The 16168-nt window shown below is 41.7% G+C and overlaps 2 protein-coding genes across 4 annotated transcripts; one reads left to right on the top strand and one right to left on the bottom strand.

Annotated features, from left to right (window-relative positions):
* Positions 1-1549: 1549 nt before the first annotated feature.
* LOC118401633 (transmembrane protein 125-like) lies at positions 1550-8112 on the top strand. Its single transcript, XM_035799228.2, has 2 exons — positions 1550-1946; positions 2247-8112. Exon 2 carries the CDS (start codon positions 2300-2302, stop codon positions 2990-2992), a length of 693 nt encoding a protein of 230 aa, XP_035655121.1. The 5' UTR covers positions 1550-1946; positions 2247-2299; the 3' UTR covers positions 2993-8112.
* Positions 8113-8292: 180 nt separating this feature from the next.
* Positions 8293-15932, bottom strand: LOC127911059 (type III endosome membrane protein TEMP-like). Of its 3 annotated transcripts, none has more exons than XM_052477213.1 (3): positions 15795-15932; positions 13953-14020; positions 8293-10903 (listed from the first exon to the last, which is right to left on the bottom strand). In XM_052477213.1, exons 2-3 carry the CDS (start codon positions 14011-14013, stop codon positions 10488-10490), a joined length of 477 nt encoding a protein of 158 aa, XP_052333173.1. In that variant the 5' UTR covers positions 14014-14020; positions 15795-15932; the 3' UTR covers positions 8293-10487. The 3 variants fall into 3 exon arrangements, with proteins under 3 accessions (XP_052333173.1, XP_052333172.1, XP_052333171.1); XM_052477212.1 differs by having other exon boundaries at positions 8297-10903; positions 13887-14020; XM_052477211.1 differs by having other exon boundaries at positions 8298-10903; positions 13860-14020.
* Positions 15933-16168: the final 236 nt, after the last annotated feature.

Below are 16168 nucleotides of genomic sequence, written 5' to 3'. Positions count from 1 at the left end.
AGCCGCCACACACCCTTTGAGTCAGCAGTTGTTTTCTCGATGGAGAAAAGCATGCATGCATACCTTTAAAAACAATACGCTACTTATCTATTAAATGTCTCACACAAAAACTACATTTATTTTTACTACTTGACACTTATTTTAGGATTCCACCCCTGTGACATGCTAGCAGAGAAGGTGAGTCTCATTTCATACAACTACATTTGTTTCCAGGTTTCCTCCCCTCCTGTCTTCGATTACCTTTCAACTTTTTCAAAAGCAGTAGAGGACGGAGGAGTGGGCGCAGGTTGGAGATCGTAGACTTAGTTACACTTCTCATCTTTGTGTCTGTGACAGCATGGGCAGCACCATTGAGGCTCCATCTCCATTTTAAAGTAGTCAATTTGTTATTCTTCTACTTCTATGAGTTGGTAAATAAACTGAAAGGGTGCATACTGCCACCGGGAGTGTTTTGTTAGGACATGTATATATCCTGGTGATATATACTGTATATACTGGTGATATACTGCCACCTGCAGTTATGGAATGTTTTCTCACAAGTATAATTCAATGGATGATCTCTCCTGATGAGCTGGGTGGAATTGTCTATCTAAGACTATGGTGGAGGTGCAAAAAAAACAAACAAGGCCAGGGCCAGTCACACCATCAACCAATCAGAGCACGCAAACAATTCAAACGGACTGACGGGAGAGCATACACCGTTCATAGTTACTCAAATAAGGACACCTCCACCCAAGAGTCTATTCATATGAAGTGTTCCCATTTTCCTTCAATAGCATAAATCACATAGCCTATCTTTATCTTCATGTTTGGCTCTGGCATAAACTATATGCAGTATTATGCCTACACATTAGGAGCTGACATTGGAGCTTGAACAGTATAAGATGGGAAGGGCTGGTTAGAGCCTTCATTGTGGCTAACACAAGAGGCAATCTTAGATCATGTGAATCAATGACGCCATGGAGTGACAGAGGGGGCATTATCTGGGGACACTGACATCAGAGCCACCTCCACAAACACACCAGCCGTCTCCAGCTCAGTCGTTGTGTCCATCGGCTGCCCCATTGTCTGTCTGTCCGCGTGCCGTCTCACTGCGAAGCACTGGTCGATGTCACCAATGCCACACCAGCGAGCCCGTGATGCAAGCTTTGACAGAACCAAGTCAAATAAGTGGGCAGTGTGTCACTGTCATCAGGCTTACCATCTTGTGGGTGAGCAAAGCGTATACAAATCTTCTGCCTACCCACCCTCACTACCATTATCATCACTAGCATCCCCACTCATGATGGATTGTCCTAGACTCCCTCCTTCTGTGTGTCATCATCCTTGATTCTCTACCCTGACAATTATCACAACTCACAGTGATGTATGTGTGTGTGTGTGTGTGTGTGTGTGTGTGTGTGTGTGTGTGTGTGTGTGTGTGTGTGTGTGTGTGTGTGTGTGTGTGTGTGTGTGTGTGTGTGTGTGTGTGTGTGTGTGTGAGAGAGAGAGAGATAGAAGAACAGACCAGAGCGAGAGAGAGTGATAGGAGAGCAGACCAGAGAGAGAGAGAGAGAGAGAGAGAGAGAGAGAGTGATAGACGAGCAGACCAGAGAGAGATTACACTAAGGAGGGAGGACCTGTTGACATATATCTCTCAAGTCAGCCATGAGGATCTCCTTCAGGACTGGAAACTACCTCAGATAACCTGACACCACTGCAAACAAGCATACAGTCAACGCTGGGGCACATGGACCATGACACAACCAGGATGACTCCACTCTGAGACCCACCAAGATGCACAGCTTTGGAATTATGAACCACAACTGTCTCAATCAGCCTCCAGGAAGTTTTGTGGAGTGTGTATGTCTATCATGATGTGTTTTTGTTATGACGATCTGATTGGAGGACTGACAGGTGGGATGACTAAAGAGAGGCTGGAGGAACAGGCTCGTTAGTCTGTGCTGGTAAGTAATCTATATGTGACTTTGTTACTATGGCGCCAGCACCATCACGTGCACATTTCAGTACAACTCCAATAACAATCTCTGGAGAACTACTATAGTATAGACTGCATCCCTCGAGAACTTTGAGTTGTGCATTGCTAATATAAACAATGGATGTTGATGAGGCAACTAGCACAAAAGAAAACAAGTAGAATGTGATGAGATTTGCATAACATCTTTAACCAACATAGCTCAATGCTAGTTACACAAGCATAGAATTTGAATATGACATTTAACCCAAACTGCTCTTAACCCCCTCAGGTACCTATTGTGAGCTGGCTGGATCAACCTCGAGGGGGGCTCCCCTAGTAGCCATGGCTGAGATGGAGGAGTTCTCCCCCATGTCCCCACGGCGCACCCCACGCCGGACCCCCCGTGTGCTGCGCCTGGACCCGGCCCTGCTCCAGCGGCGCGTGTTGGAGGACCAGGTGGAACTGTGGTGGTTCCGCGAGCCGCGGCGCTCCCTGCTCTGCTACTGCATCTCAGTGTGCCTCGTCCTGGGCTTGGGGCTGGGCGGCGTAGGCCTCCTCTCCACCACCACCAGCCTGTCCGGGGAGTGGCGCCTAGGAGTGGGCACCATGCTCTGCCTCCTAGCTCTGGCTGTCCTCCTCAAACAGCTCCTAAGCTCCGCTGTCCAGGATATGAATTGCGTTCACAGCCGGAGGCGGATAGAGTTAATGAAGAGCGGTGGGAGGGCGGACCCGGTGGTCATCATTTTCACCGGGATGGCTTTGGCACTCTGCGGAGGGGTTTTACTATACATGTCGCTGGCCAGCGGGCATCATGGGCCCGGGCAGCGCCACAGGGATATGTTCCTGTCCGGGGTGGTGCTACTGTGGGTAGGGGGCACCACCGGGTTGGCGGTGGCTGGGTACTTGCTGGTAGTGCACCTCCAGCAGAGGAGAGAGAGGAGGATGTTGCAGAGGCGGAGGAGGGGAGGGAGAGGGTTACGGGGCAGGGCAGTTAGGGTGTTTACGGTCTCCTCTAGTAGAACTAGCCTCATCTGAGAGTGCAGACCCGGGTCTTGTTCATTAGGCACCAAACGGTGTTGCCCTAATGAACACTACCCTTGGTTGAAATAGTATTTGTATTTCTTTAAAAGACTTGAGCTGTGCTTGATTGAGCTTGCCTGGCGCAATGGGACCAGAGCCATAGACACTGTATACATCCCAGGTCTGTTGAAGAGGAGAGGAAAACAAGTGAGGAGAGGAGAGCAGGAGGTGAAAAGAGGAGGGGAGAGGGAGGCAAGTTAGGAGAGGAGAGACGAGACGAGACTAGGGGACTTAATAGATAAAGGGACTTGAGGGGAGGGAAAGATAGAAAAGGGGTGTCACCACTCACTCTCCCGGGTCTGTAACAGAGTCCTGTGTTTGTTGCTGGCACTGTGACTGCGTCATCCTGTTGACTAATGCCCATTGCAGACCATGCCCACTATGCCAACTATGGCATTCACCACTGCTGTGTTGTGGGAACCAGGCTGTGCAGGGTGACACCAGCCCCACGGACCCCCAGGACCCTCAGTTACACTGGCCATTGTTTCTATCAGTGGCAGAATGAGCGCTACACTGCCACCGTCACAAACAAGCCACTCGCATTGGGGGAGACCCGACCAAGTCACATTGTTCTAGTTCCTCTGTGTTGTTTTGACTCACTTGTCCTATTTGATGTTATTATATTGACCCAAATTTGGTAGTCTTATCAGTGCTTAATTTGTAAATCGGAAGGTGCGGGAACAATTTTTTTGCATGAAATCGGGTGACCTGGGAGGCTCAGAGGTACTGGAAAACATGACAAAATAGATGCACCTTTATAATAAAGCATAATGTGCATATCGCCGCATTCACCTAGTGGCATAGATTTGAGGCGCTTACAGAAGTTGCACACATGGGCAGTGGTGGAAAAAGTACTCAATTGTCATACTTGAGTAAAAGTAAAGATACCTTAATGGAAAATAACTCAAGCAAAAGTGAAAGTCACCCAGTAAAATACTACTTGAGTAAAAGTATTTGGTTTCCAATATAGTTAAGTATCAAAAGCACATTTAATTGCTAAAATATACTTAAGTATCAAAGTACAAGTCATTTAAAATTCCTTATATGAAGTAAATCAGACGGCACCATGTTCTTTTTTACATTTGAATTAACGGATAGCCAGGGGCACACTCCAACACTCAGACATTATTTACAAACTAAGCATTTGTGTTTAATGAGTCTGCCAGATCAGAGGCAGTAGGGATGACAAGGGATGTTCTCTTGATAAGTGTGTGAATTGGACCTGCTAAGCATTCAAAATGGACCTAGTACTTTTGGGTGTCAGGGAAAATGTACGGAGTAAAAAGTACATTATTTTCTTTGGGAATGTAGTGAAGTAAAAGTTGTCCAAAATGTAAATAGTAAAGTAAAGTACAGATACCTAAAAAAACGACTTAAGTAGAACCCTTAGTAGCCTAGGGTCTGGGGAAAATGTGCCCTTTTATAAACGCATTTCATGCAACTCTACGTACTTTTACGACTGCAGACTTTGGAAGAATATTTTTTAATACCACACAGATGATTGAAATGACAGGCTGATTGAAATGGAACAATTGACTTTCTAGCGGACCAAACTAATGGACAGTACACTGTGTCCTGAGCCAGTTATCACTTTGTTTTCACTGACAAACTGAGAATCTGAATTCATTAAAAAACAACCTAGTCTTGAATCCATCAATAGCCTAGGCCTAGATGTGTGGAGACACATATTGTACAATATAAGGAAGAAATTACGGTCCTAAAATAGCTTTCCAGTTTCACTGATTCACCCAATGATGTGCAACACACTCGTGGCAAAAGCCTATCTGTTTCTTGTTATACTTTGTAAAACATTGTAAAACAATGCTGTTCGCTCAATAGACCTATTTGGAAGTCGATCAAATATTTTGTTAGCCTACGGACAGATTAGTCTTCTCTTTTAAATGGAGTAGTATTCTGAATTATTTCATGTATTTCTGTACAGACAGCAGTAATTCTATAACTTTGGCAAATGTATTTCAATGTATCAGGGGTGCTGACTCTATAAGGAAAAATTGGCATAGTAAATAACTGAACAAATAAATGTGATGAAGTGCAATGCTGGAGAAATGAGAGTTGCAGGATCATGTCTTTCAGAGCAGAGAGAGGGAGAGAGATCATAGAAAGTGACTCTCATTCTAGTTCTGTGAGAGACAAGCGTGCTTTTCTCTCGCACCACAGCAACGGCCGTTCGTTGGGCTCAAATAAAGGCTACAGTGTTGCGCAAACCTCAATCAACTTTTTTTAGGGGACAGGAAAATTAATGGCAAGGCAACTCAAATGGACTTTGATCGCTTTTATTCACATTTTTACATTGCAAACAGTGAAAGTTATTTATCGTGCCACAAAAGGTCCTGGATCCTACCAAATAGGTTTCCCTGAAAGGAACAGTCCAAAAATTAGAGGTGCCGGATCCTGTTCAAATTAAGCACGGGTAGTTTTTCTAATGAACAGTTATGTGTAAAAACAAATAAGACCAAACGCAGGGATGGTTGCAATGTCCATATTAGGACAGTCTCAGCAGCACTTCTTCTAAGCTGTCCTAATATGGACACCGCACACTTATTTTGTATGTACTGTATCAGATGAATATCAACATTTTAACAAATATGATGATATGGACTCAACAGCTACAGGTCAATCTGTCTGTATAGATTGTATATTCTACTGTTTTTAGGTTAATCTTTTCACCATGAGACTTATTGTCTTAATTCTTCATCAATGATGATAAAGTGGCAAAGAAAATTACTGAAAATATGTTTTTTTTTGTACATTTCAATAATTTATTACCAAGTAGATTATAATAAATGTATCAATATCAATGGTGACATGGAAGTGTTGTTCATTTTTAAGGATTGACAAAACAACATCACTTCAGCATAGTGTTTGATGGATCTCGCATCTTGAACATAATACCATTTTTTACATCATATAAAAAGTGTCAAAAGTCTACACAAAGTGCCTTCAGAAAGTATTTATACCTCTGGACTTATTTCACATGTTGATTCATTACAGCCTGAATTCAAAATGGATTACATTGATAAATTGTCACACCGATCTAGACACAATACCCCATAATAACAAAGTGAAAACATGCGTTTAGAAAAGTTTGCACATTTATTGAAAATAAAATACAGAAATATCCAATTTACATAAGTATTCACAGCCCTGAGTCAATACATGTTAGAATGACATTTGGAAGTGATTACAGCTGTGAGTCTTTCTGGGTAAATTTCGAGTTTTTCATACCTGGATTGTACAATATTTGCCCATTTATTATTTTCAAGCTCTGACAAATTGGTTGTTGATCATTACTAGACAACCATTTTCAAGTCTTGCCATTTTCAAGTCAAAACTGGAACTTGGCCACTCAGGAACATTCACTGTCTCCTTGGTAAGCAACTCCAGTGCAGATTTAGCCTTGTGTTTTAGGTTATTGTCCTGCTGAAAGGTGACTCCATCTCCCAGTGAATGGCTCAAAGCAGACTGAACCAGGGATTCCTCTAGGATTTTGCCTGTGCTTACAGTTGGAGTCGGAAGTTTACATACCCCTTAGCCAAATACATTTAAACTCAGTTTTTCACAATTCCTGACATTTAATCCTAGTAAAAATGTCCATGTCTTAGGTCAGTTAGGATCACCACTTTATTTTAAGAATGTGAAATGTCAGAATAATAGTAGAGAGAATTATTTATTTCAGCTTGTATTTCTTTCATCACATTCTCAGTGGGTCAAAAGTTTACATACACTCAATTATTATTTGGTAGCATTGCCTTTAAATTGTTTAACTTGGGACAAATGTTTCGGGTAGACTTTCACAATCTTCCCTCAGTAAGATGGGTGAATTTTGGCCCATTCCTCCTGACAGAGCTGGTGTAACTGAGTCAGGTTTGTAGGCCTCCTTGCTCGCACACGCTTTTTCAGTTCTGCCCACAAATGTTCTATGGAACAAGCTTTTACTTCCTGACTGATGTCTTGAGATGTTGCTTCAATATATCCACGCAATTTTCCTTTCTCATGAAACCATCTATTTTGTGAAGTGCACCAGTCCTCATCTCCTTCCTGAGCGGTATGACGGCTGCATGGTCCCATGGTGTTGATACTTGTGTACTATTGTTTGTACAGATGAACGTGGTACCTTCATGCGTTTGGAAATTGCTCCCAAGGATGAACCAGACTTGTGGAGGTCTACAATTTTTTTTCTGAGGTCTTGGCTGATTTCTTTTCATTTTCCCATGATGTCAAGCAAAGAGGCACTGAGTTTGAAGGTAAGCCTCAAAATACATCCACAGGTAACCCCTCCAATTGCCTCAAATGATGTCAATCAGCCTATCAGAAGCTTCTAATGCCATGACATCATTTTCTGGAATTTTCCAAGCTGTTTAAAGGCACAGTCAACTTAGTGTATGTAAACTTCTGACCCACTTGAATTGTGATACAGTGAATTATAAGTGAAATAATTGGTCCGTAAACAATTGTTGGAAAAATTACTTGTGTCATGCACAAAGTAGATGTCCTAACCGACTAGCCAAAACTATAATTTGTTAACGAGAAATTTGTGGAGTGGTTGAAAAACAAGTTGTAATGACTCCAACCTAAGTGTATGTAAACTTCTGACTTCAACTGTAGCTCCATACCTTTTCTTTTTTGTCCTGAAAAACTCCCCAGTTCGTAAAGATTACAAGCATACCCATAACATGATGCAGCCACCACTATGCCCGAAAATATGGAGAGTGGTACTCAGTAATGTGTTGTATTGGATTTGCCCCAAACATAACTCTTTGTGTATACAGGAATAAAAGTGAATTGCTTTGCCACATTTTTTGCTGTATTACTTTAGTGCCTTGTTGCAAACAGGAAGCATGTTTTGAAATATTTTTATTCTGTGCAGGCTTCTTTATTTTCACTCTGTCAATTAGGTTAGCATTGTGTATTAACTACAATGTTGTTGATCCATCCTCAATTTTCTCCTATTATAGCCATTCAACTCAATAACTGTTTTAAATTCACCATTGGCCTCATGGTGAAATCCCTGAGTGGTTTCCTTCCTCTCCGGAAACTGAGTTAGGAAGACCCCCTGTATCTTTGTAGTGACTGGGTGTATTAATACACCATCCAAACTGTAATTAATAACTTCTCCATGCTCAAAGGGATATTCAATGTCTGCTTTGTATTATGATACTTGTTAAGCACATTTTTACTCCTGAATCTATTTAGGCATGCCATAATAAACGGGTTGAATACTTATTGACTCAGGACATTTCAGCTTTTAATTTTTTTAATCATTTGTAAACATTTTGAAAAACATAATTCCACTTTGACATTATGGGGTATTGTGTGTAGGCCAGTGACAAATAAATATAAATTTTAACAATTTTAAATTGAGGCTGAAACACAACAAAATGTGGAAAAAGTCAAGGGTTGAGAATACTTTCTGAAGGCACTGTACATACTTTCTGAAGGCACTGTTGTTTTTACAAACAGATCATCAGCATTGCGGAGCGTCTTCAGAAAATGAAAATCATTGCAACTATAACAATTTGCATCATTACTCATCTTCAATATGCAATATCCTTATCATCCTAATAATAAACTACATTTAAAATAACTTCTCATTCGATGAGCCACCCTTAATAAAGGGTGGCTCATTTAGTCCCACACCTGAGAAAAGTCCAACTTTAAACTAAACATAACTCTTAAGTCTTAATGAAGCCGTCATAAAACCTTTATAAGGCTGACATTTAAATCATTCATAAGCAAACATCATGCCATATAAGTTTGGATTGTGTTAAATCAAACTATGTATAGTTGGTGTCCCTGTAAGGTGGTGTCCCCCAAGGTTCTATTCTGGGTCCTGTGCTTTTCTAAACTGTTATTAGGCATAATTAGATGTAATTACCATTTATATCATAATTTATGTATGTGTTTGCTTACAAATTATGTCAGTGTACAAAACATTAGGAACACCTGTTATTTCCATGACAGACTAACCAGGTGAACCCAGCTGAAATATTTGATCCCTTAGTGATTTCACTGAAATCCACTTTCAAGTAGTGTAGATGAAGGGGAAGAGAGGTTAAATTAGGATTTTTACACCTTGAGACAATTGAGACATACACATTGTATGTGTATCATTCAGAGGTGTATGGTAGTAGGTGCCAATGGCACTGCTTTGAGTGTGTCCAGAACTGCAACGCTGCTGGGTTTTTCATGTTCAACTGTTTCTCGTGTGTATCAAAGGACATCCAGCCAACTTGACACATCTTGTAGAGACCATGTCATGACAATGCTGTTTAGGCTGTTATGAGGGCAAAAGTGGTTGCAACTCAATATTAGGAAGGTGTTCCTAATGTTTGGTACACTCAGTGCACAAAGTGTGCTCTTCAAGGATGAATCCCGGTTTCAACTGTACTGGGTAGATGGCGTGTAATTGTGTTGTGTGAGCGAGCAGTTTGCTGATGTCAACATTGTGAACAGAGTACCGCAAGCTGGTGGTGGGGGTTATGGTATGGGCAAGAATAAGCTACGGAGAACGAACACAATTACATTTTATCAATGACAATTTGAGATAACGTGACAAGATCATGGGGCCCATTGTCATGCCATTGTCATGCCATTTATCCACCGCCATCACCTCATATTTCACCATGATAATTTACGGCCCCATGTTGCAAAGATCTGTACACAATTCCTGGGAGCTGAAAATGTCCCAGTTCTTCCATGGCCTGCAAACTCGCCAGACACATCACCCATTAAGCATGTTTGGGATGCTCTGGATCGACGTGTACGACAGCATGTTCCAGTTCCCGCCAATATCCAGCAATTTTGTACAGCCATTGAAGCGGAGTGGGACAACATTCCACAGGCCAAAATCAACAGCCTGATCAACTCTCTCCGAAGGAGATGTCGCGCTGTATGAGGTATTTGTGACCAATATATCTGCATTCCCATTAATGTGAAATCTACAGAATAGGGCCAAATGAATTTATTTCAATTGACTGATTTCCTTATATGAACTGTAACTCAGTAAAAGCTTTGACAATTTTGCATGTTGCATTTATGTTTTTGTTCAATGTAGTATTTATGAAGACTTGATGAATGTTCTATAAAGCCTTAATAGGTTGTTGTTTGTTTAAAATGGGACCATGATCATTTCTCAGTACCTTTCATCTATCAACATATTCTCACCAGACCTGGATTCAAATAATTTTTTTTTTTCTTTCAAATACGTTGAGTGTTTGATTGAAACTGCCTGAAGTGCCTGTTTCGCCTGGAGGGCGGATTTTTCCACTTTAGGGTGCCACACAAGCTCAATTAAGCACAGCTGGAGCATCTGAAAGAAAACAAATTTTATTTGAATCCAGGTCTGGTCTGGACAGCATCTGCTCTGTGAAGTGAACCCACCACTGTCACCCAATCAACAGTAAATAATAATTTTCAACCAGTCCTGAAATCACCCAATGGTGAACTGATCATCATCACTATCCTCCACCACCTCTCCTTCCATCCCTTCGTCCTCGTGACTCTCTGCCCTCGCCCTCTCGCTGGCCTGGATGTAATTATCCTCTATGAAGCCATCGTCGTCATCAGTATCCAACCCTCGATGGGTCCCATTACCTCCACGTCCTCGGCCCACCATGCCGTGCCCAGGGAAGGTCACCTCGTCTGGGCTCTGCTGGCTGGCTGTGTCCCCCTCGGGGAGCAAGGAGTGGTGGTAGCTGGCTAGGTAGCGGTGGAAAAGGCGGCACTTGATGGCCACCACGATGAACAGGGAGACGGTCAGGGCGGAGGCCAGCGCTGCAGCCATGTAGGGCCAGGTCTGGGAGCTAACGTCCTCACCAGGGGAAACAGCCTTGGTGGAGTTGACAGCTGTGGGATGCAGAGGACAGGAGAATGGGGTAAATTCTGAGAATATCCTGAGAATTTACCAAATACCCACCACACTAGCATACTACATAGATTGAAGCAATGTATTGATCAAGCACCCTAGGTGGTATGCTAGTGTGAAAATTGGAACATAAGCATATTTATAGTAATTGAATGATTATTAAAGAGTTACTGAACATGGTTATTTGTTCACTTTGTCCAAACTAATACTGTATTTAGCCTATACCAAACCAAAGATAACTTGTCAAGGTATGTCAAGGGTTAACATATGCCAATAAACTGAAACAGTGTTATAATTTAGCACTGGATTAGTGAGCTTTATATGTAGTCTGGGAAGGTGTTTAATGTAATCTGGGCTGGCGTTATGGGCGGGACATAGGGGGCCTGGCCTGCCCTGCCCTACCAACTCAAATTGTATTGGTCACATACACATGATTAGCAGATGTTATTGCGAGTGTAGCAAAATGCTTGTGCTTCTAGCTCCGACAGTGCAGTAATATCTAACATATTACACAACATAAACCCAATACACACAAATCTAAGTAGGAATGAATTAAGACTATTTACATATTGACGAGCGATGCCAGAGCGGAACGGACTAAGATACAGTAGAATAGTATAGAACACAGTATACACATATGAGATGAGTAATGCAAGATATGTAAGCATTATTAAGTGAATGAGATACCGTAGAATAGTATATAAAACAGTATATACATATGAGATGAGCAAATGCAAGATATGTAAACATTATTAAGTGACTAAGATACTGTAGAATAGTATAGAATACAATATATACATATCAGATGAGTAATGCCAGATACGTAAACATTATTAAAGTGACTAGTGACCTACCTCGCACATCGAAATAAAATATTGAAATATTGATAATTTATCTGTCCAGACAGCATCAGATACATGGACTACATGTAGTAAAACAGTGGCGCTGTTTCGCTCACTAGGATGCATTCTCTGGTGAGAGTTTCAGTAGAGAAGAATAGGAGAAGCGAGAGGACTCACTCTCACATGAATACGTCCAGAATAAGCACAATGGGTTGCTATGGACATAATATGCAGACCTAAGATCGTCACTAGCCTTCCCGCCTTTGGGACAACAGCTCCCATTGTTAGGGTTGAGACATGAGCATCTCCTCATTATATACAGATCTCCGGTTTCAGCCTCTCGCAAATTGGAAAGGAAAGTTGGCATGTGCACAGGGCAGTTAAGATGCTGGCTTCCCCTAAAGTAAATAAATGTTTTGCCAAAATTATGTAATTACTCCTGTCTAAATAAAAACATTCAAAATACACCAGAGAGCATAACTTAACCAGAGGACCATTAGCTTATTTTAATATAGCTGTGGATTGTTTCAAATCATTTGTGTGTAGGCCTATGCCTATTTGGGAATCTAGCCATTTGAGCAGCTCACATGGCAAAATGTCCAGCCAATTAAGTTGCGGCTGTCAGTGAAAAGCATCTAAAAAATGTGTGAAGATAATGTGTCTTGAGTATAACATTTGTTTTAACATACATTGCAAATGATAGTTCCTCGGTATTTGATAAATATGTCCAACACTCGCGGCCTTGATAAAACACCAAGCCTCGGTGTGAAAGAGCAAAACATCATGATCCCATATATCCAGTGGAAACGTCACTGGCGTGGGAAACTGATGGCCCAGAATAGGCTAGTTGATACATTGTTGCAAGTTCGCTAGAGACAGGGCGGGGGGAATAGCTAAAGTCAAACGGATAGAAAGGGAGGCAGACAGACGGAGTAGAATGTGATTTAAATAGCGATATTTTTCATCAGGATATTTTATACTGTTTTTTTCCCGGCTTCAGGCCTATGTACTGTATTCTACGCAGTTAATGATGGAAGTTATATGCCTAGTGCAAATATTGATATAATAACCATCATATCGAAGTAAACTTGGAGTTACGCCATGACATGTTGTGTGGTCCTTCCACTACGACTCATCAGAAAAGCATGCCGTTCATTAGGCTACAGATTAAATAAATTATGATGAATTTCACAGGGTGGTGAAAGTGCAAGGTGATGAGCTTGATGCTCCTTTCCAATAAACATCGAGGGTTTTATTCTGGTGAAATTATCATCGATGCTTGCCTGCTGTGTGACAGATAAAAATAATCTTGCTCTTCTGTCCATAATAATCTCATCATGTAGGTTATATGTGTGAGTGCCAATACCAGAGTGGGCATAAGATTTTTTTTGGAGAGAAAACCATCAGTAGAGTTGAAAATGCGAAGGAAACCCATTTAATTTGTATTTTTTATTTGGTACATGGGAATTTACGGTAAACTGTATTTTGATCCCTACGCCATCACGCACAGTCTTTTATCTGCAACAAGTACATTTGATGGAATCATCTCTGGTGGGAAAATAAACACATTGTTTTTATGCAGATTTTAGAATATTCTCACGAAAATCTAGCGCCAATTGGATGGAAACCTAGCTAATGTGTCCATATGGCAGAGACTGGTGATCTCCCCTTAGTTGAATCTGAACTTTTAGATTTTTATCATTTTACTTCAAATTATTATTATTTACAATGTGTCAATGCTTTTGAGAAACGAAAACATTATTATTGAAATGAAACTGTTCCACGAAAATGCGCATACAAAAATAATCATAATTTTCACGCAGATCGATAGAAATGGTAGGATAAATTGTAAACTTCGCCTGTGGTCTTTACTAAAACGGTAATAAAAAAAAGATGAACGCCCAAGCGCGTGAACACCAACGGGGTCTTGTAAAATAACGTGCCCGCCTACGGACATTATAGGCCCGTCCAACTGATTCGTTCTGGCGCCGGCCTTGAATATTAACACTCTTCGAATTAAAGATACAGGTGAATTTCCTGTGAAAATTACACGAATGAAATGCATGTATTTGTCTGTTGACAGTGAATTATTTACTGTTTGTTGAGGCACGGTTCTCGTCACCTTCCATCGGGAAGTTGCTTTGAAATGCTTGACTTTCTCCCAGGACTGATCGAGGAGGATGTGCACCTGTAATAAGTGCCATCCAGAAACAAATGGCCAGGATCGCACTGCAGCCCAGATGTTCCATGATGATCCTACAGAAACAAGAACATTTGAGTGACATGATGAGCAAGTGTACTTTAGAGAATCATTGTACCATCTAAACCGCTGTGAAATATATTTTCTATAACAAAAAATATAGTAATTTCTGCCATTTGAAGCTGGGAGAAGGGTGGAATTGTGGCCCGCAATTCAGGGCGTTCCTGCATGTGGGCATTCCTGCTCGTGCAGGAATCCCTCCCTGCTCGTGCAGGAATCCCTCCCTATACTTCTATTGGTCATTTTTTAAGTTAGGGCAGGTTGGGGGGACGTTAATGCACAATAACGTTGGATGCCAGCCGTGATAAACCCCTCAGAAAAAGGGGCGGGGGGCGACAACGGTAACTAGCTAGCCATACACAAGTGGTAGACAGTGTCCATTGCCCTCGACTGTCAGGCACTGTTTTCCTACAGTTCTGTTGATGACGGTGAGGGCAGGTGGGAGTGAAGGGCACTGTGTGCTAGCTTATCCAGCTAGTCTTAAGGAGGACGCCGGTACACAGTTAGCTAGTACACGATGTCACCCTAGCCTCCAGTCTGCTGTGCTAGCGGGAAGCGGGGACGACTGATAGACAGTGTCCTTCACCCCCCCACCCGTCGGGCACAGTTTTCTCTAGTACACAGCAGGCGGTGGTGAAACTATGCTAGCTAGCTAACTTGCAAGCTAGCATACAGTGTCGCTAACTAGCACATGGTGTTGCCCTAGTCTCCCCTCTGCTGTGTACCGGAGAAAACTGCGCCCGAAGGACACTGTCTACCCGTCTGTCGGGCACGGTTTTCTCCAGTACACAGCAGGCAGGGGCGACATTGTGTGCTAGCTCGCTAACTAGTGTCCTTCGCCCCCAGATAATACTTTTATTTCCCTTTTTACCCAAATTCAAAACTGTCACACATGCATGAAGATGTCGTGCTCATGCAGGAACCAATGGGGTGCTCAGTGGGGGTGGGGATGGTCACATCTCGAATTTTAGGCTGCAGTTGCACGCTATTAGAATCTGGTATTTTACCCGAAAGTAACATTTGCTAAATCAAAACTTAAGAACAGGAAGCATAGAAATAGCGCACATATAAATATCTTCCGCTTCTTAGACTTGCTTTCAAAGAATATGTCAGATCTATAACACACATTTCTTAGTGAATTTGGTCAGGTGGGACAAAAATGGGCGTATTACATGTTACACAGAGATACTAAACTCATCTGCCCTGTTCCACTCTAGCTCTTGGATTGGATACATTGGTAGACTGAAGGGTCGTCTCTTGGACTCAATAGCGTAAACAGTTTATGCATAAGAATGAGAGTTAACCAAATTAAGGAAAATTATGGAATTTACACAATTACTGTCCAATCCATAATTAACACTCATTCTAATGCACCAACTACCCCTGTTGATAAAAACAAGATGAAAGTAATAATATGATATTCAACACAGTGACAAAACAACCACTGGGGTGACACATTTTCAATAACAACCCACAATCAACCAAGGTTGACAGTAACAATTACATCATATCAAGGTTGTCACCACAAGTATTGTTTTGATTATCTTAATATTGCTCATAAACATTTTCCAAAACAAATTCTGAAAATAAAAGAGGGAATCTCCAGATTAAATGTTGAGTCTCGTGATACAGACAGGGTACATCAAGTCCTTTCTAGGTCAACAATATACCGTGGTCATATGACCACTGCATGCTTATAACTGACATTACTCAAAAGTATAGCTAACTCCCTCTCCATACGAATATTAACACATCATATATATTACATACCTGACAAACAATATTTGTTGATATCCAAGTGGATTACAGAAGCTTCAAGATTTACAGGTGTTTTGTCCCCTTGTTTAGCCTTTAAATAGCCTACTGCGACTTGTGCTAAAGGTTAAAGGAGGTGTCACTGACTGCTCCATACATAGCCTTAAGAAAGAGAAAGTTAATAAGTAACTTTATTACTGGGTTTGGTTTGTCATTCATTCCTATCTCTATCCCTTAATTCAGTCAGCTATTTAAGGCTCAATAATGTGCTGGTAATTGGCTTAGTAATGTATTAAATGGATTCAGTGGGGCTCCCGAGTGACGCAGTGGTCTTGAAGCGTCACTACAGACCCGGGTTCAATCCCAGGCGGTGTCAAAGCCGGCAGTGA

Source organism: Oncorhynchus keta, chromosome 23, assembly GCF_023373465.1.
Source record: "Oncorhynchus keta strain PuntledgeMale-10-30-2019 chromosome 23, Oket_V2, whole genome shotgun sequence".
Taxonomy (NCBI): Eukaryota; Metazoa; Chordata; class Actinopteri; order Salmoniformes; family Salmonidae; genus Oncorhynchus; species Oncorhynchus keta.
The sequence above is the reverse complement of the archived record's forward strand: the minus strand, read 5'-3'. Positions and strand labels throughout refer to the sequence as shown.